Source organism: Echinops telfairi, unplaced genomic scaffold (assembly GCF_000313985.2).
Source record: "Echinops telfairi isolate 266 unplaced genomic scaffold, ASM31398v2 ScPeMD7_17;HRSCAF=63, whole genome shotgun sequence".
NCBI classification, from domain to species: Eukaryota; Metazoa; Chordata; class Mammalia; order Afrosoricida; family Tenrecidae; genus Echinops; species Echinops telfairi.
In genome coordinates, this window is record NW_022103914.1 from 1,930,009 (window position 1) to 1,943,746 (window position 13,738).

The 13,738-nt window shown below is 44.2% G+C and overlaps 1 protein-coding gene across 1 annotated transcript in view; it reads right to left on the minus strand.

Annotated features, from left to right (window-relative positions):
- HACD2 (3-hydroxyacyl-CoA dehydratase 2) overlaps positions 1-13,738 on the minus strand; it is a 102,415-nt gene that overhangs the window by 24,542 nt on the left and 64,135 nt on the right. Inside the window, exon 3 of the mRNA XM_004712310.3 lies at positions 9,827-9,915. Within this exon, the coding sequence (XP_004712367.3) occupies positions 9,827-9,915 (89 nt within the window). The remainder of the gene's footprint in view (positions 1-9,826; positions 9,916-13,738) is intronic.

The following is a 13,738-nucleotide window of genomic DNA, read 5'->3' on the forward strand; positions in this document are numbered from 1 at the left end:
AGCATCTTCCTCTGGCGCTTATTTTTATTGTCAGAAGGCTTAGAAGAAGCAGCTCGTTTAGGAGCCATCATAGGGCTTAGATAAAATTTTTTAAAAATTGAAAAATTACAGTACACTGTACAAAAGCAAAAATGCATCTGATATGTAGCTCCGATACGTAGCGATGCAGACAGAAGCGTGTACAGTATGAGCCAATCAGTGGCAGTAATGACGCATCCGCTGTTACGCAAAAACCGCGATAGAGTGAAGCCGCGGAAGTCGAAGCGCGAAGTGGCGAGGGTTCACTGTACCACTTATTGAAGAGGGCATCCGCTTCCCATTTGATATTTTGGGGACCCTTATCAAAAATCAGTTGCCTGTATGCTGTTTTTAATTCTGGGGCTTCAGCTCTTTCCATTGGTCTGAATATCTGTCGTTATACCAGTACCAGACCACTGTGGCCATACAATCGTGCTAATGCCAGGTAGAGCAAGCCCTCCCACTTTGTCCTTCTTCTTGAGGAGTTCTCTGCTATTTCAGGACTTCTTCCCTCTCTATATAAAGTTGGCAACCAGTTTTTCCAATTCTTTGAAGGATGATGGTATTCATATAGGGATAGCATTAAACTTATACAGTGCCTTGGGCAGAACTGACATCTTTACTATATTGAGTCTTCCAATCTACAAGCTTGGGATAGTCTTCCATTTGTTGAGGTCACTCTTGTTTTCTTGTAATAGTGTTCTGTAGTTTTCCTCGTACAAATCTTTGGTTTTTTTTTAGTCAGGTATAGGGATTACTTTTGATATGAGTGACACCCTAGTTAAATGTTTTGGCCTGGCAAACCAATTTGTGCCATGAAATCAACTTTTGTGAACATGCAATGAGAAAACTGGATAAGCATGCAGTCAACAAGCAATGGTCAACTCTGCATTTATGACAAAGCTTTGCGTTCCCACAAGTACAACCTGATGGGTGCCTCAGGATTAATTATTGAGAAAAATGCCCCCCACCTCTTTCATTTTGTTACTTTGGTTTTTGTCCTGTTATTGGTTAAATGAAATACTAAATGCCATCTTTCCCTCTATTTGTAGGTTAATATATTTTTATCAATGCTGGATGTTTAAAGATCTCACCCGTTGTTAATCTTTCCTAGTATTTCCCCTAAATCCTGTTGTTTCTCTCACCTCTAAAGAGCATGTTCTTGAAGTGATCCCTGAAGACGTGGGCGCTAGAGCAACATGTGGTGAAGAAGTCAGATGGTACCCGACTATCAGAAAGAACAGCATCTAGGGGTGGTCTTAAAATAAATAGCCATCTACATGAGGTATAAGCTAAGTCCACACAGAAGGAGCATACCAACTTGTGTGATTCAAGGTTGTAAATTATAAAATCCAAGATCAGAGGGGGGGAATTGTATTAGGGCTTAAATTCTGAGCACCTGATTTGCAGAAGGCTATGAATGACACTGAAAATCCCGAATCCATTTGCAGAATCCCCCACGTGGATTGAACTGCCTTGGACCACTGACCAGGGAGGTGAATAGCATAATAATGGCAAAACCTTCAACATGATAGAGAATTAAAATAAAGGCCTGGAATATCATCTCCTGGAGAAGTTATCAAAATGGTGGCCCATGGACTACACCCACAGATCCAAGGTTACCCCTTGGGTAGGGCTTTACAAATATTTGAATCCATGGTTAAAAATTGGAATTTCCACCAAAATCTGGATGTTTACCATAAAAAAAAATCATTTGGCTTCCTTCAAAAATCTGCCTAAGGGATGGAGCTATATCTATCTGAGGGATGAAACTCTACTGCCAGGAACCTTGATGACAGATGGTAAAGTGTCACACAAATGTTTTCATGCAACATATTTTAAAATTTTGCAAGTTTTATAAATTTCAAAATATTAATAAGTTCTCTCATACTTTCTTTCTTTCTTTTTTTAAAATAAGGCAATGACCTCAACAAAGATTCCTAAACCTGCCCTACCAGAGCAAGACCATACCAATGCAAAAGGCAAAAAAGATACACGCTTTTGAGTTTGGGGTTATTTTGGAAATAAGCTGGGGCAAAGTTAGGGAAAATAAGGAGAAGATGATCCTGTTAAAAAGCAAACATTTATGGCGACAATCTGAAGCAAAGACAATTTACAACTCTTTAATGCATCAAACCTAAATTAGTCCCCCTACCTTTAAAATGCAAAGCACACCTTTGGCATGCACAGGGACCCACACACACATCCACATATATAGCAAGTTGTGGCTTACAAATTTCAGAAGAGCACCAGGATTTCACTGCAGACTTGAACAGGGTCCTCTCTCTGGAAAATGCAGACAACTCAGTAATATGCTTTATTTCTCTGGTGACAATGCAACCTAACTCAAGGCAAAAGCTCCCTGACAACCGCAGTCCTTCGTGTGGGCAACTAAGAAAAGCCACTGAACTCCCTCTTCCCTGAAGACAATGGGGCGGGGCACACTTCAAGGGTCCAGGAGGATGGAAGTGACTGCTGCAGGTGCTCCTGTGACCTTTGAAAGGCTCCCTCTGAGATCAGTTGTGCAGCCGACAATCAGGAGCTTGTATGCGCTGGCATTCACCAGGTTTACCATGTACCATGTTTTCATAAATAACACGCACGTGTGCGATTTGTGGAGATGGCAAAATTAACCAACCAACCAAACAAGTCCTATTTGGCAAACTGCACATTATTTGCATAAGAAAGTGTTCTAAGTGAAAGTGCCTCCAAGTCTACAGTCAAGTCCACAGTCATACAAAGCTACTGTATAGAAACGCTTGCTTTTGCAAAGGAGAAGGTAATTTGAGAGAGTTCCTCCTCCCACATAGTAAAAGTTTTCAAATGAATATTAACCATGTTCAAAAATGCCACTCATTGTACTGTGGAGCAACTTTTAAAAAGCAGTTTATAGGTAATAATTTTCAACTTTCCTCGGCTTTGCTGAAATATTGTAGCAATGCTCACGATGCATGACAATTAACTCAACTTTACAGGTGAAATGAAGACTCTGGGAGGTCCCGGGAGTAGCAATGTTGACTATTCCCATGCCATCTTTCAACCTTAAAAAGGAGCTCATGATTTTCAACAAGGGCAACCCCTGGGCCATGGCACCACGGTGAGGCCAGCTGCAGGCCCCTCACAGGTGAGACCTGGCTGGCCTCCTGACTGACCACTGAGCAGCTGCCCCTCTGTAGGCAGAAGAAACAGACGGCCACAGCACGGGTTCACACCTGCACCTAGGGTTTTCAGGACAGATTAATCTCAAGGACTAAAACAATGTAAATGGAATTTAATATAAAGCACATAGAATATGAAGAACACCCTATTAAACAATCATATGCATACATGAGACAAATTACATAGACATCTGAAGGAAACGTAGAGAATGGGAAATCATGGTACCCCAGCTATTTGGTGCTGCGCCTTCCAATCCAGCAACTGTCACATGTAGCTAGTACAGCACAATTTATTTCAGGAGCCACAGGGGCTGAGAGCTACTGGTACTGAAGAGCAGATAGAACATTCCTGTCATCACAGAAGTTCTAGAGCACAGCTTCCCATACTTATTTGGTCTCTTGTCCTTTTAAGGGAAAAAAAAACATCTGGCATTTAAAAACTTGTGTACCATATAATCTATAATCCAGGATAAAGTGTAAGTATCTGCATTTGCAGCCCTATGGATTGTTCTAGCAAGCCCCAGGGGGCAGTATTGTGCTCATTGGGAAACAGTGCTCTATGATGGGCTAGCACTGGTATAAAGGAAACACTCAAAAGAAACCAGGAAAAAAATACATTGATAACCAACATTTTCCCATCACTGCACAGTAGCCAAATGTTACTTCTTTGGCTTGAAACAGTATAAATCCGCATCTTAATACATTTCGCATTGGACTCTTGGATGAAAACTGGTGTGCACACCAGAATCACTTGCTGGTGATTCTCCACTGCCAATGCAACTTGGCTCTGTGACCCAGGGTTGTGTCTTCCCCAGTTACTCCTTAAGAAGGTCTGACATGCCCCAAGCCCAAGCCCCTCCAGGCTCCCAGTGGTGCAATACATGTGTGTATTTGGGATGCCACTACTTTAAGTCCAAGGTAACCATATTTTCTATCTTTGCTCTCGTTCCCTTTCTGTGAGCTTCCTGATAAAAAAGATCAAACATCTTTGGTAAGCTGAGGATCGCAAATAACCGGATTCAGCTCTAAACAGGTTTCCTACTGTTTGAAAAGCGAAGCAACACACATATGGGGATGTTAGCTGATAATATAGAAAGGTCTTATGCTGGAAGAGGGCACATTCCAATAACAAGCTGCTGTGTCAGAACTTTCAATATCAAAACGGGGATCCCACTAAAGCACCCAGGATGTCAATAGGAGGCTGGGGGAGGCGGTGGTTGTGTGTCATGGTGGTAGTGATTATTTTAAGATCCTACAAGACTAACTTAAATGCAAAATGCATCGAAAAACCTAAGATCTGAACATCTTGGGGCAGTGGGAGAAGAAGCAGCCAATGGGTGCTAAGGCATGAGGGAAGGGTGGTCTGGAATGGAGTAGGCTGGGGAAGATGTGGCTCTGGTCTTAGAGCAGCAGTTATAAACCTGTGGGTCGAGACCCCTTTGGGGGTCGAGCGACCCTTTCACAGGGCTTGCCCAATTCATAACAGTAGCAAAATGACAGTTCTGAAGTAGCAACGAAAATAATGTAATGGTTGGGGGTCACCACAACATGAGGAACTGTATGACAGGGTCGCGGCATAAGGAAGGTGGAGATACACTGTCTTCACTCTCCATGAGGGCTACCAGGGCAGGTCCTAACCCGTCCCGAGTGGAATACACAAAAAAACAAGCTAAGTGGACACCATTCTGGGGAATGTGTCTGGTGGAATGGCTTCCTCTTAAGCCTAAATTGACTGCTGGATATGTGAATGTCAGCATTTAGCCCGTGGGGCGAGAGAGCAAAAGGGAAGGTCCTGAGAAACTTCAAGTGTGTGTGAGTCTGTACGGGGCAGTCATCATGGGGAGGAGGCGTGGGAAGAACTGGAGAGTCCAGACGAGAGAAAGATTAACATTCATGACAAATTAAACTCATAGCCTGACTTTGCTGAGCTTGGAACCAATTTAACTATTAACTGACAAAGAGACGCTATGTGCTTATGAAACGGTAGCAATGGTGGCTCACAAGATTTGAACATTTTCTTGCGCATGCTTACATTTCTGACTTGATTCTCCAAGCCCTGCCTTGTCAGAGGAAACTCCGGCAGTGTTTCCAGGGCTGGAAGAGCTAAGACGACAAGGAAAGGATGCAACACGAGAGGTCAGAAGTGGCCGGAATGGAAGCCAAGGAGGACAGACATGCATCTCAAAATTTCGAAATGAAAATATTTTCAACTCAGTATTAGCAAATACATCCTGGGTAGGAAGAGGTAAATTTCTACTGTGGGAAAAGGCAGGGATTCTGAGTGTGCTCAAGCCACCTATCCTAAACACAGGTCATGGCAAGACAGGCCATCGAGCTAAGAGTGTCCGTCACCACCAGGAGCGGAACATGGCATGAAGGTACTGCTGCATTTGCCATAGACTTGTCTAAAGTTTGACATTGTCTGATTAACACTCAAATGAGGTTTTTCTACCTTTAGCTGTGGCACTAATTTTAAAAACTGAAGGTGATGCAAACCCACCTACAGCAATATTCAAAATAGAAAGTGAGGTACTAGAAGGAAAAAGAAGACTTAAACATTCAGTCCCCAAGAGCGCTCCACAGTTGCACCCCACTGGCCTTTGCTAAACGAGACAGGGGGACACTGCGGGAAGGGCAGCAGGGCCAGACGAGGTGCACGTACAGGATCCGATGAGAGGCCGATGTGCTCCCCGACACTGCATCTCAGTGATGGGGTTAAGACGCTTGTCATTCGTGTCTTGTAGACATGGGTGGGGTGGTGGTGGATGCTGGGAGGACGGCACCATGGCCAGGATGGACATCAAGGAGTGCGTACAAGCCCAGGAGACGAGCACAAGCAATTCAGACAAACCTGCAATGCATCGAGACTGGAGCAGGGACGTGTAAGCAAGGACGCAATTTAGCTAGTATTACGCCTCCTACAAAAGTGAGAGAGAGAGAGAGAGAGAGAGAGAGAGAGAGAAGGGAACGCCGTTGCAGATGCCCTTTGACACAAGACTTGGTACAGCGGCGGGGACCAGCCAGGCCAAGGCATCGGGAAGGAGCCAGCTCAATTCCGGACAACATGTGGAGAAATAGGATAGGAAAGTTGGAATTCTGATTCTCGTCTTTTTTTTGTCAGTAGCCCCTTTGTGTATGTGTGTGTGTGTGAAGGGGGGGCAGCGGGCGGGTAGTGGTGGCTCTTTAAAAAGAAAATGGTAGGAAGGTTTATTTGCTATTCTAAGTCATGAAGCTTTTAAGGCTACAAACCACACGTTTTCTGTAATACCTGCCAATAAAGGTGTCAGACAAACTGTTGGATGGAATCTTACATGTTACACACACATACACACACACAAGCACGTGTGCGCACACCCCCACAAAAAATCTGATCATCTTTTAGTTCCACAAGATAGATGACATTTATAGGACTAGCTCCCATGGCGTAGAATTAAAAGGACAAGTCTTAAAAGCAATGTAGGAGAAAAGCAACGTGTGGTCATGAAAAGCCTGTCTCCTGTATGGCTGTACAAAGACAAGGGCTGAGCAAAGACAAGAGGAGTCCAAATCCAAACACAATGCTGGGAAATGCAGCATTCTGGGTCTAGTCTAGCGAGAAGGCACCCTGGTGGCATAGTGGGTTTCACATTGGTCTGCTAACCCAAGGCCAACAGTTCAAACCTACGAGCTTCTCCTTGGGAGAAAGAGGGGAGGCTTTCTGCTTCTGTAAAGATTTCTAGCCTCAGAACCTGCGGGGCAGTTCTATCTTGATGGCGTGAGCTTCGTTATTCCCCACCTCCCCGCCCCCCAATACTCTAAAAGGAATATGATCCAAGAAGAGATAGAAATTAAACTACAGTCATTTGTGCATTACTTTGAGTTTCTGAAGTCAATTGCCTTATCTGTTAGTTACATGGCTCTCACTATAAAGTAAGTAGAGTGGAACATAAGGAAAATAAAGCTATTTATAAGATGCTCCAAGAAATAGAAGGCATTTCACAGAGAATTCACGTGCCATGCTGTAGAAGAAGAAAATGAATTATATCCAACATGAAACTCTACAACAAGATAGAGAGTGTTTGGTTACGAAACGAGGCTGAGAAAAACAGGCATCTGACAGCAGACTGCCCTCCAGCTGCCACAGCAACTGGCTTTCAGGTTAGCGGTCAAAGGCCTGGGGCAGGCAGGCAGGCAGGCAGGCAGACATCTGCTGCTATAAACAGAGGGAGGGCTCTCAAGGTGTGCTGCTTGAGGGAAAGGGGAATGAGGGGAAAAGACGCGTTGGCGTGCGAAAAGTGACTGGGACCTGATTAGTAGGGGCATGAACATGCCATATAAAAAGAAGGAGGATTGCAGAGGTGACATCAGGATAATAAAAACTGAATGCACTAACTTCAGAAAATGAGGTTGACGCTAACAGAAATGGGAGGTTTGCTTACTGAGAAAAGCGTGTGAATGTGCAGAGAGGGAGGACCTCCTAAAGGACGGTAAAGCTCAAACAGGAGGCTCTCCATCAGCGGTTCTCAACCTGAGGGTTGAATGACCCTCTCACAGGGGTCATCCAAGTCATAACAGTAGCAAAATGGCAGTGATGAAATAGCAACGACAATAACTTTATGATCGGGGGGTTGCCACATGAGGAATTGTCTGGAAGGGTCGCGGCACGAGGAAGGTTGAGAACCGCTGCTCTACATGAACCCTGTCGGCGAAACATCAAGTCTACGCACCTGCCAGCTGTGTGGGGACTGAGGGCTGGCTAGGTCCCCCAGCCAGAGAGCCCTTTCCTAGTGGTTTCAGCCAACCAGCCCTAATGATCAGTCTGGGAGACACTGGCAAGGGTTGCCACCAGCAATTTCGGTAGCAAAATTGCTCTCCTTGTATTTAAAGCCTACCTACATGTTTGTAGAAGTGACGATAGCTGGGAATGGTCACAGAAGCAGAGGAGAGCGAGAGAAGCAGAGGCCACGGAGAGCTTATCAGCCTCCGGCAAGTGTTTCCCTGACTCAGCCAGCAAAGAGACTGGACCCCCCCTCCCCCCCCCACACACACACAAGGCTTTGTCTTCGTGTACCTCAGCCTTAGTTTTTGATAGTACTTAATTCAGCATTTAAGAATGCAAATGAGTTACTATTAAGAAGTTTTAGGTCACTTGAGACTTCTGGGAAATACAACTAGGAGTTGGTTAAAATCAGAGGACAGCAGTGTTCACGTAACAAGCATGGGTGAAAACGGTTGGTAAAAGGACCTTCTGCAACAAATGGAGAAATGTGCTCGACACAATGGAGGCATGCATGCATTGTGGTAAGAGCTGTATGGGCACCCAACAAAATGATTTAAAACAATAAAAAAAGGCCTTCTGAATGAATGGCAAGTGACATGGTACCAAAATTGAAGTAACTTCCCTGACGAGCTCCATGTGTGAGTCAATGTGAGCACAATGGTCAATATGCTCTATGAGGATTGATTTGCTGGGTTTTCCCTGTACTTTTCAAAAGAGAAATGTAATCATTTGAAAGCCAAGCGCAATATTACATTCTTCTTGCACATAAAGTGTAAATATCTGTAAGAGGTGAGAGCGCTTCACAAAAACCAGAGAACCCTGCGGGATTTGAAATTCCTTGTGACAAACAAAACTAATAAACTCAGCTTAGTCGTTGCCAATTAAAAAAGTTTTAAAAATTCATTAGCTGAAACACAAATGAACAAAATGTCTTGCCCGGCATTTTAGAAGACTAGCGGAAGAAGAACACACCGGGGCAGTGCTACTGGATTAGAATCCAGTGATGCTGGCGAGAGGCCGCTGAGGCCAGAAAAGCAGTGGCTACTTGAGGTGACTTTAGCAAGAGATGACCAACGCTGAAAAAAACAGATAATTATTGGAATAAAAGTAGAAAAAAAATCTGCGTTGCGGAAGACTCAGGCCCATGGTAATCAAGGCTAGCATACGCAATAAGCAAGGTCAAGCACAAGCTTATTTATGCTTATCTGAGCTGAACAGAGTTGCATGTTTTCTAGGACATCCCATTATTGGGCAGCCCGACTCGGATGGTCATGGTAGACAGGTTCCACCCCCAGCAGATCAGTCCTCTCGCATAACCACTGAGCTCAGCACATTTGGCCCTTCCATCAGGCCTGGTGGGTTGGGTGGGAATGCTTTTGTTTCTCCAGGCCCTGGAAAGACCAACACTGCTCTGGGGACAAAAGTCAGCACTCACCCCTAACTCTGGCCCCTTCACCCTGTCTACTCTGGCCAGCAGGGTCCCATGACAAGGACACGTTGCCAGAGGCTAGTGTTCTGGATACAAATAATAAGCACACCGGAAAAACAGACCTGAGGTGCTGACCATGTTCACACCACTCCCACCTTCTCCTTCCACAAAGCCAGCCAGCCAGCTACCTATCTATCTATCATCTATCTATCTATCTATCTATCTATCTATCTATCTATCTATCTATCTATCTATCTATTTTTTTTTCCTTTCCCTTTTTCACAAGGCTACATCTTTGGGCTTCTTTCCCACTACTAACTCAACTCCTACAGTGACTGTGACCTTTATCTGGGGTACACTGATATAGTCTGGAGTGTCATCTGCCATAGCACACCTGTGGAAAAGACAAGGTGATTATGGTTGGGCAGGGCTGAGAGCACTTATTTTTATTCATACACTTACCTCTTTGACACTATGGGTTACTGCCCATATCAGAAAAACCCTTGACATCACCTGGAAAGTAGTCAGGACGACAGAAGACGGCACAATTCCTGAAAGACATGTTAGATTGGTGAGTCACTGTACCATGACGACTCGAGACATAATACATCTTCTAAAGCACCCACATTTAAATACTCAGGGCCCCAACTGTCTCGAACAAGAGAAACTTACCTATCCTGTCATAAGGCTACCTTTTTAAAACATAAGCTCACACACTGCCATCCAGTCGATGCAACTCATAGCGACCCTATAGGGCAGGTAGAACTGCCCCTGTTGAGTTTCTGAGACTGTAACTCTTCACATTAGAAAGTCCTGTCTTTCCCCTGTGGAGTGGCTGGTGGTTTTGAACTGCTGACCTTGCAGTTAGAAGACCAACATGGAACTGCTAAGCCACCAGGGCGTCTTTCATATAACCAAGCTTGAAAGGTCTTTCCCCCATAGAAACAATGTTAACGGCAACAATAAACCATGAAATCTAGGTACTTTCTTAAGCTTTTAAAAACTCTTGAATAAATATAGTATTTTCATACTTTAACATACAGATAGAAAACAAAATGATCATTTAATCTTTAAAAAATGGCAGCAAAGGTTGATTTTACACTCTGGGTTTCTGGATAGTGAAGAACTTTGACCAAAGAGAACTTTCAGTCTGGCCTTTGCCCTCAGCTCCTGGGAGGCCAACGCTAAGCCTCTGGAAGGATGAAAAGACTTGGAAACCTGTTCCTGTGCAGCTGAGAGCGGAGGAAGCCCTATGGGACCACATGGGATCACTATGAACAGAAATGAACTCAATAGCACATAGTGACAACCACAAACCTAAAGGTTGGCAGTTTGAACCCACCTATCCGGGCTTCAAAAGTAAGTGCATGGTGATAGGATCGGCTTCTGTAAAGACTTCCACCACAAAACCCTCTGGAGCCCAGATCAACTCTGACCCAGATGGTGAGTCAGGGTTGCTTCCTTTCACCATACTTAGTCAATCTGAACATTGATCAACTAGTCTGAGAAGCTGGGCTACATGAACAAAAACATGGCATAAAGATTGGAGGAAGACTCATTAACCACCTGTGATAAACAGATGACACAACTTTGCTTGCGGCCAGGGAGGAGGACTTGAAGCACTTGCTGATGAAAATCTAGGACTGTAGCCTTCAGTATAGGTTATCTTAGCTCTGAAAAGAAGCTCTACGAGGTGGGTTTTACTTTCAGGTGAACTTCACTGAGAGACTGTTTTCAGAAAAAAGCCTGCCTGAGTTGTTGTAGGATAATGTCTGCTCTTATATAAAGCTCCAGGTGGGAAATCCCTCCTAGATCTTCAAAGTAAAAAAGGGTTGTTGCTCCTCCTTCTTCATCTAACTCAGACTCCCTTTCAATTGGGTTACCAGAAAGCTTCTAGCCAGGTTTGAAGTGCAACATGCATGACCACATCTGGCGTTTTGTGGTTCTGTGCTATTGAGCCGATTCTGAGTAGATGAGATCACAAATCCTTGTGGAATGAGGGAGATCCTGGGAGTGTTGGATTAACAGCAATCTAGCTGAGAAGAGTTATTAAGAGGCAGAAGGGTGAGCATGATGGTGGGAAAGAAGGAAGGCAAAAGGAGACAGGAAAGATCTAGGAAGCAAAGCTATGGATAGAGGTATAAACATAGGTGTGCACTTATGTAAATATATTAATTAATAAAAGTAAAGGTACTGGCACAATTAACATATGCGAAAATTTTCCTGATCATTAACCATAAGAGAAATGCACATTAAAACAACAATGAGATACAACCTAACACCCTCGAAGATAGCCCAAGTCATAAAATCAGAAAGCAACAAGTGTTGGAGGGACTGTGGTGAGATAGGAACTCTCATCCACTGATGGTGGACCTGTAGGCATGTACAGCCACTATAGAAATCGATCTGGTGATATCTAAAACAGATGGAAATCAAGTTAACATACGACCCAGCAATCCCCCTACTGGGCATATACCCAGAAGAGGCAAGAAATAAACCATGGTCAAACATCTGTGCTCCAATGTTCATCGCGGCACAGTTCAAAATTGCAAGGAGTTGGAAACAACCTAAATTTCCATCAACAGACAAATGGATTAAAAAACTGTGGTACAAAAACCGAAAAAAACAAACAAACAAAAAAAAAACAACCCCCAAAACTGTGGTACATACATACAATGGAGTACTACGCATCGCTAAAAAGCATTGAGGAACGCATGAAGCACATCACTGCATGGGAAGAACTGGAAGAAATTATGCTAAGTGAAGTAAGCCAAGCACAAAAGGTCAAGTACAACATGAGTCCGCTGAGGTAAACTTAAAACTAAACACACACACACACACACACACACACACACACACACATGGCATAGGGAAACACCTACTGTATACAAACATTCCTGGGGTGAGGACCAGGTAGTATGGCAGGGGCCAGACCAAATCCGGGGATACATATGGTAGCCAACTAAAAAGGAGGGTGGAGGAAAGGAAAAAAATACAAAAGGAATGGGTAGCGGAGGAAAAGGGCAGTTACCCACCCAAGGGGAGGGTATTGTTTATATCTCCACAGGGAAAGAGGGACCAGACTTCAACCTGGTGCTCCAAGATATAAATGCAACATACCAACATGAAGCAGGGAACCAATAGAGAGGGTCTGAGGGCTGGCCCCAATCCCAACTACATGGACATCTGTCCCTCCCCCCAGAAGAATTTACTTCAGAGGACAGCGTTGAAGCTGCACCTCAGGGAGAGGGGACATGTCTGATCAGAGCACACGGGAGCAAATGAAGGGGGGTGAAGAGAGTGGAGCACATCCTGGCCCACCAATCCTTGATGACGATATTCCCGCTCAGAGCAGTCAATCTACAGAGACGACCATATGGCTGGCCCCACTATGAGACTCGACATCCCTCACTGATCCATAGCCCTACAGGGGACAACACTAGAGTCACTGTAGGAATTACGCCCAATATGATCTCACCACACTGGAGGCAAAACACTACAGGTGTGCAACAGAACAGCAAGGGGAGCAAAGCAAAGAAGTCCCCAGGGAATACCAAAAATAGATTTTGGGGCCAGGGCATGGCACCCCATCAGACTCAACAGGAAAACACTCCTAAAGGTCAACAAACAGACCTCGAACTGTTTACAGGCTTTTCTTTTCTTGTCATTGGTTTGTTGTTGTTTTATTTTCTTTTGCTGCTTTGTTTTGCTCTGTCTTGTTTTTGTGCATATTATTATCTCTGCAGGTCTATCTAGATAAGATAGGTGGGAAAAACAATCTGGAGGAGGAAACAATGGACCCACGGTTCCAGGGGGACATGGGAGAAGGGGAGGTGGGGGAAAGGAAGTGGTGTAACAAACCCAGGGACAAGGGAACAACAAGTGATCCAAAATCGGTGGCGAGGAGGGTATAAGAGGCCTGGTAGGCCTTGATCAATGGCAATGTAACCGAGAGGAATTACTGAAACCCAAATGAAGGCTGAGCATGATAGTGGGACAAGAGGAAGGTAAAAGGAAATAGAGGAAAGAACTAGGAGGCAAAGAGCATTTATAGAGGTCTAAATAAAGGTATGCACATATGTACAGTAAATATATTCATATGTGATAATGGGGAAATAGATCTATGTGCATATATTTATAGGTTTAGTATTAAGGTAACAGATGGACATTGGGCCTCCACTCAAGTACTCCCTCAATGCAAGAATACCTTGTTCTATTAACCTGGCATTCCATGATGCTCACCTTCCCGACAGGATCACCAAAGACAAATGGATGCATAAGCAAATGTAGTGAAGAAAGCTGATGGTGCCCGGCTATCAAAAGATATAGTCTAGGGTCTTCAAGGCTTGAAGGTAAACAAGTGGCCATCTAGAT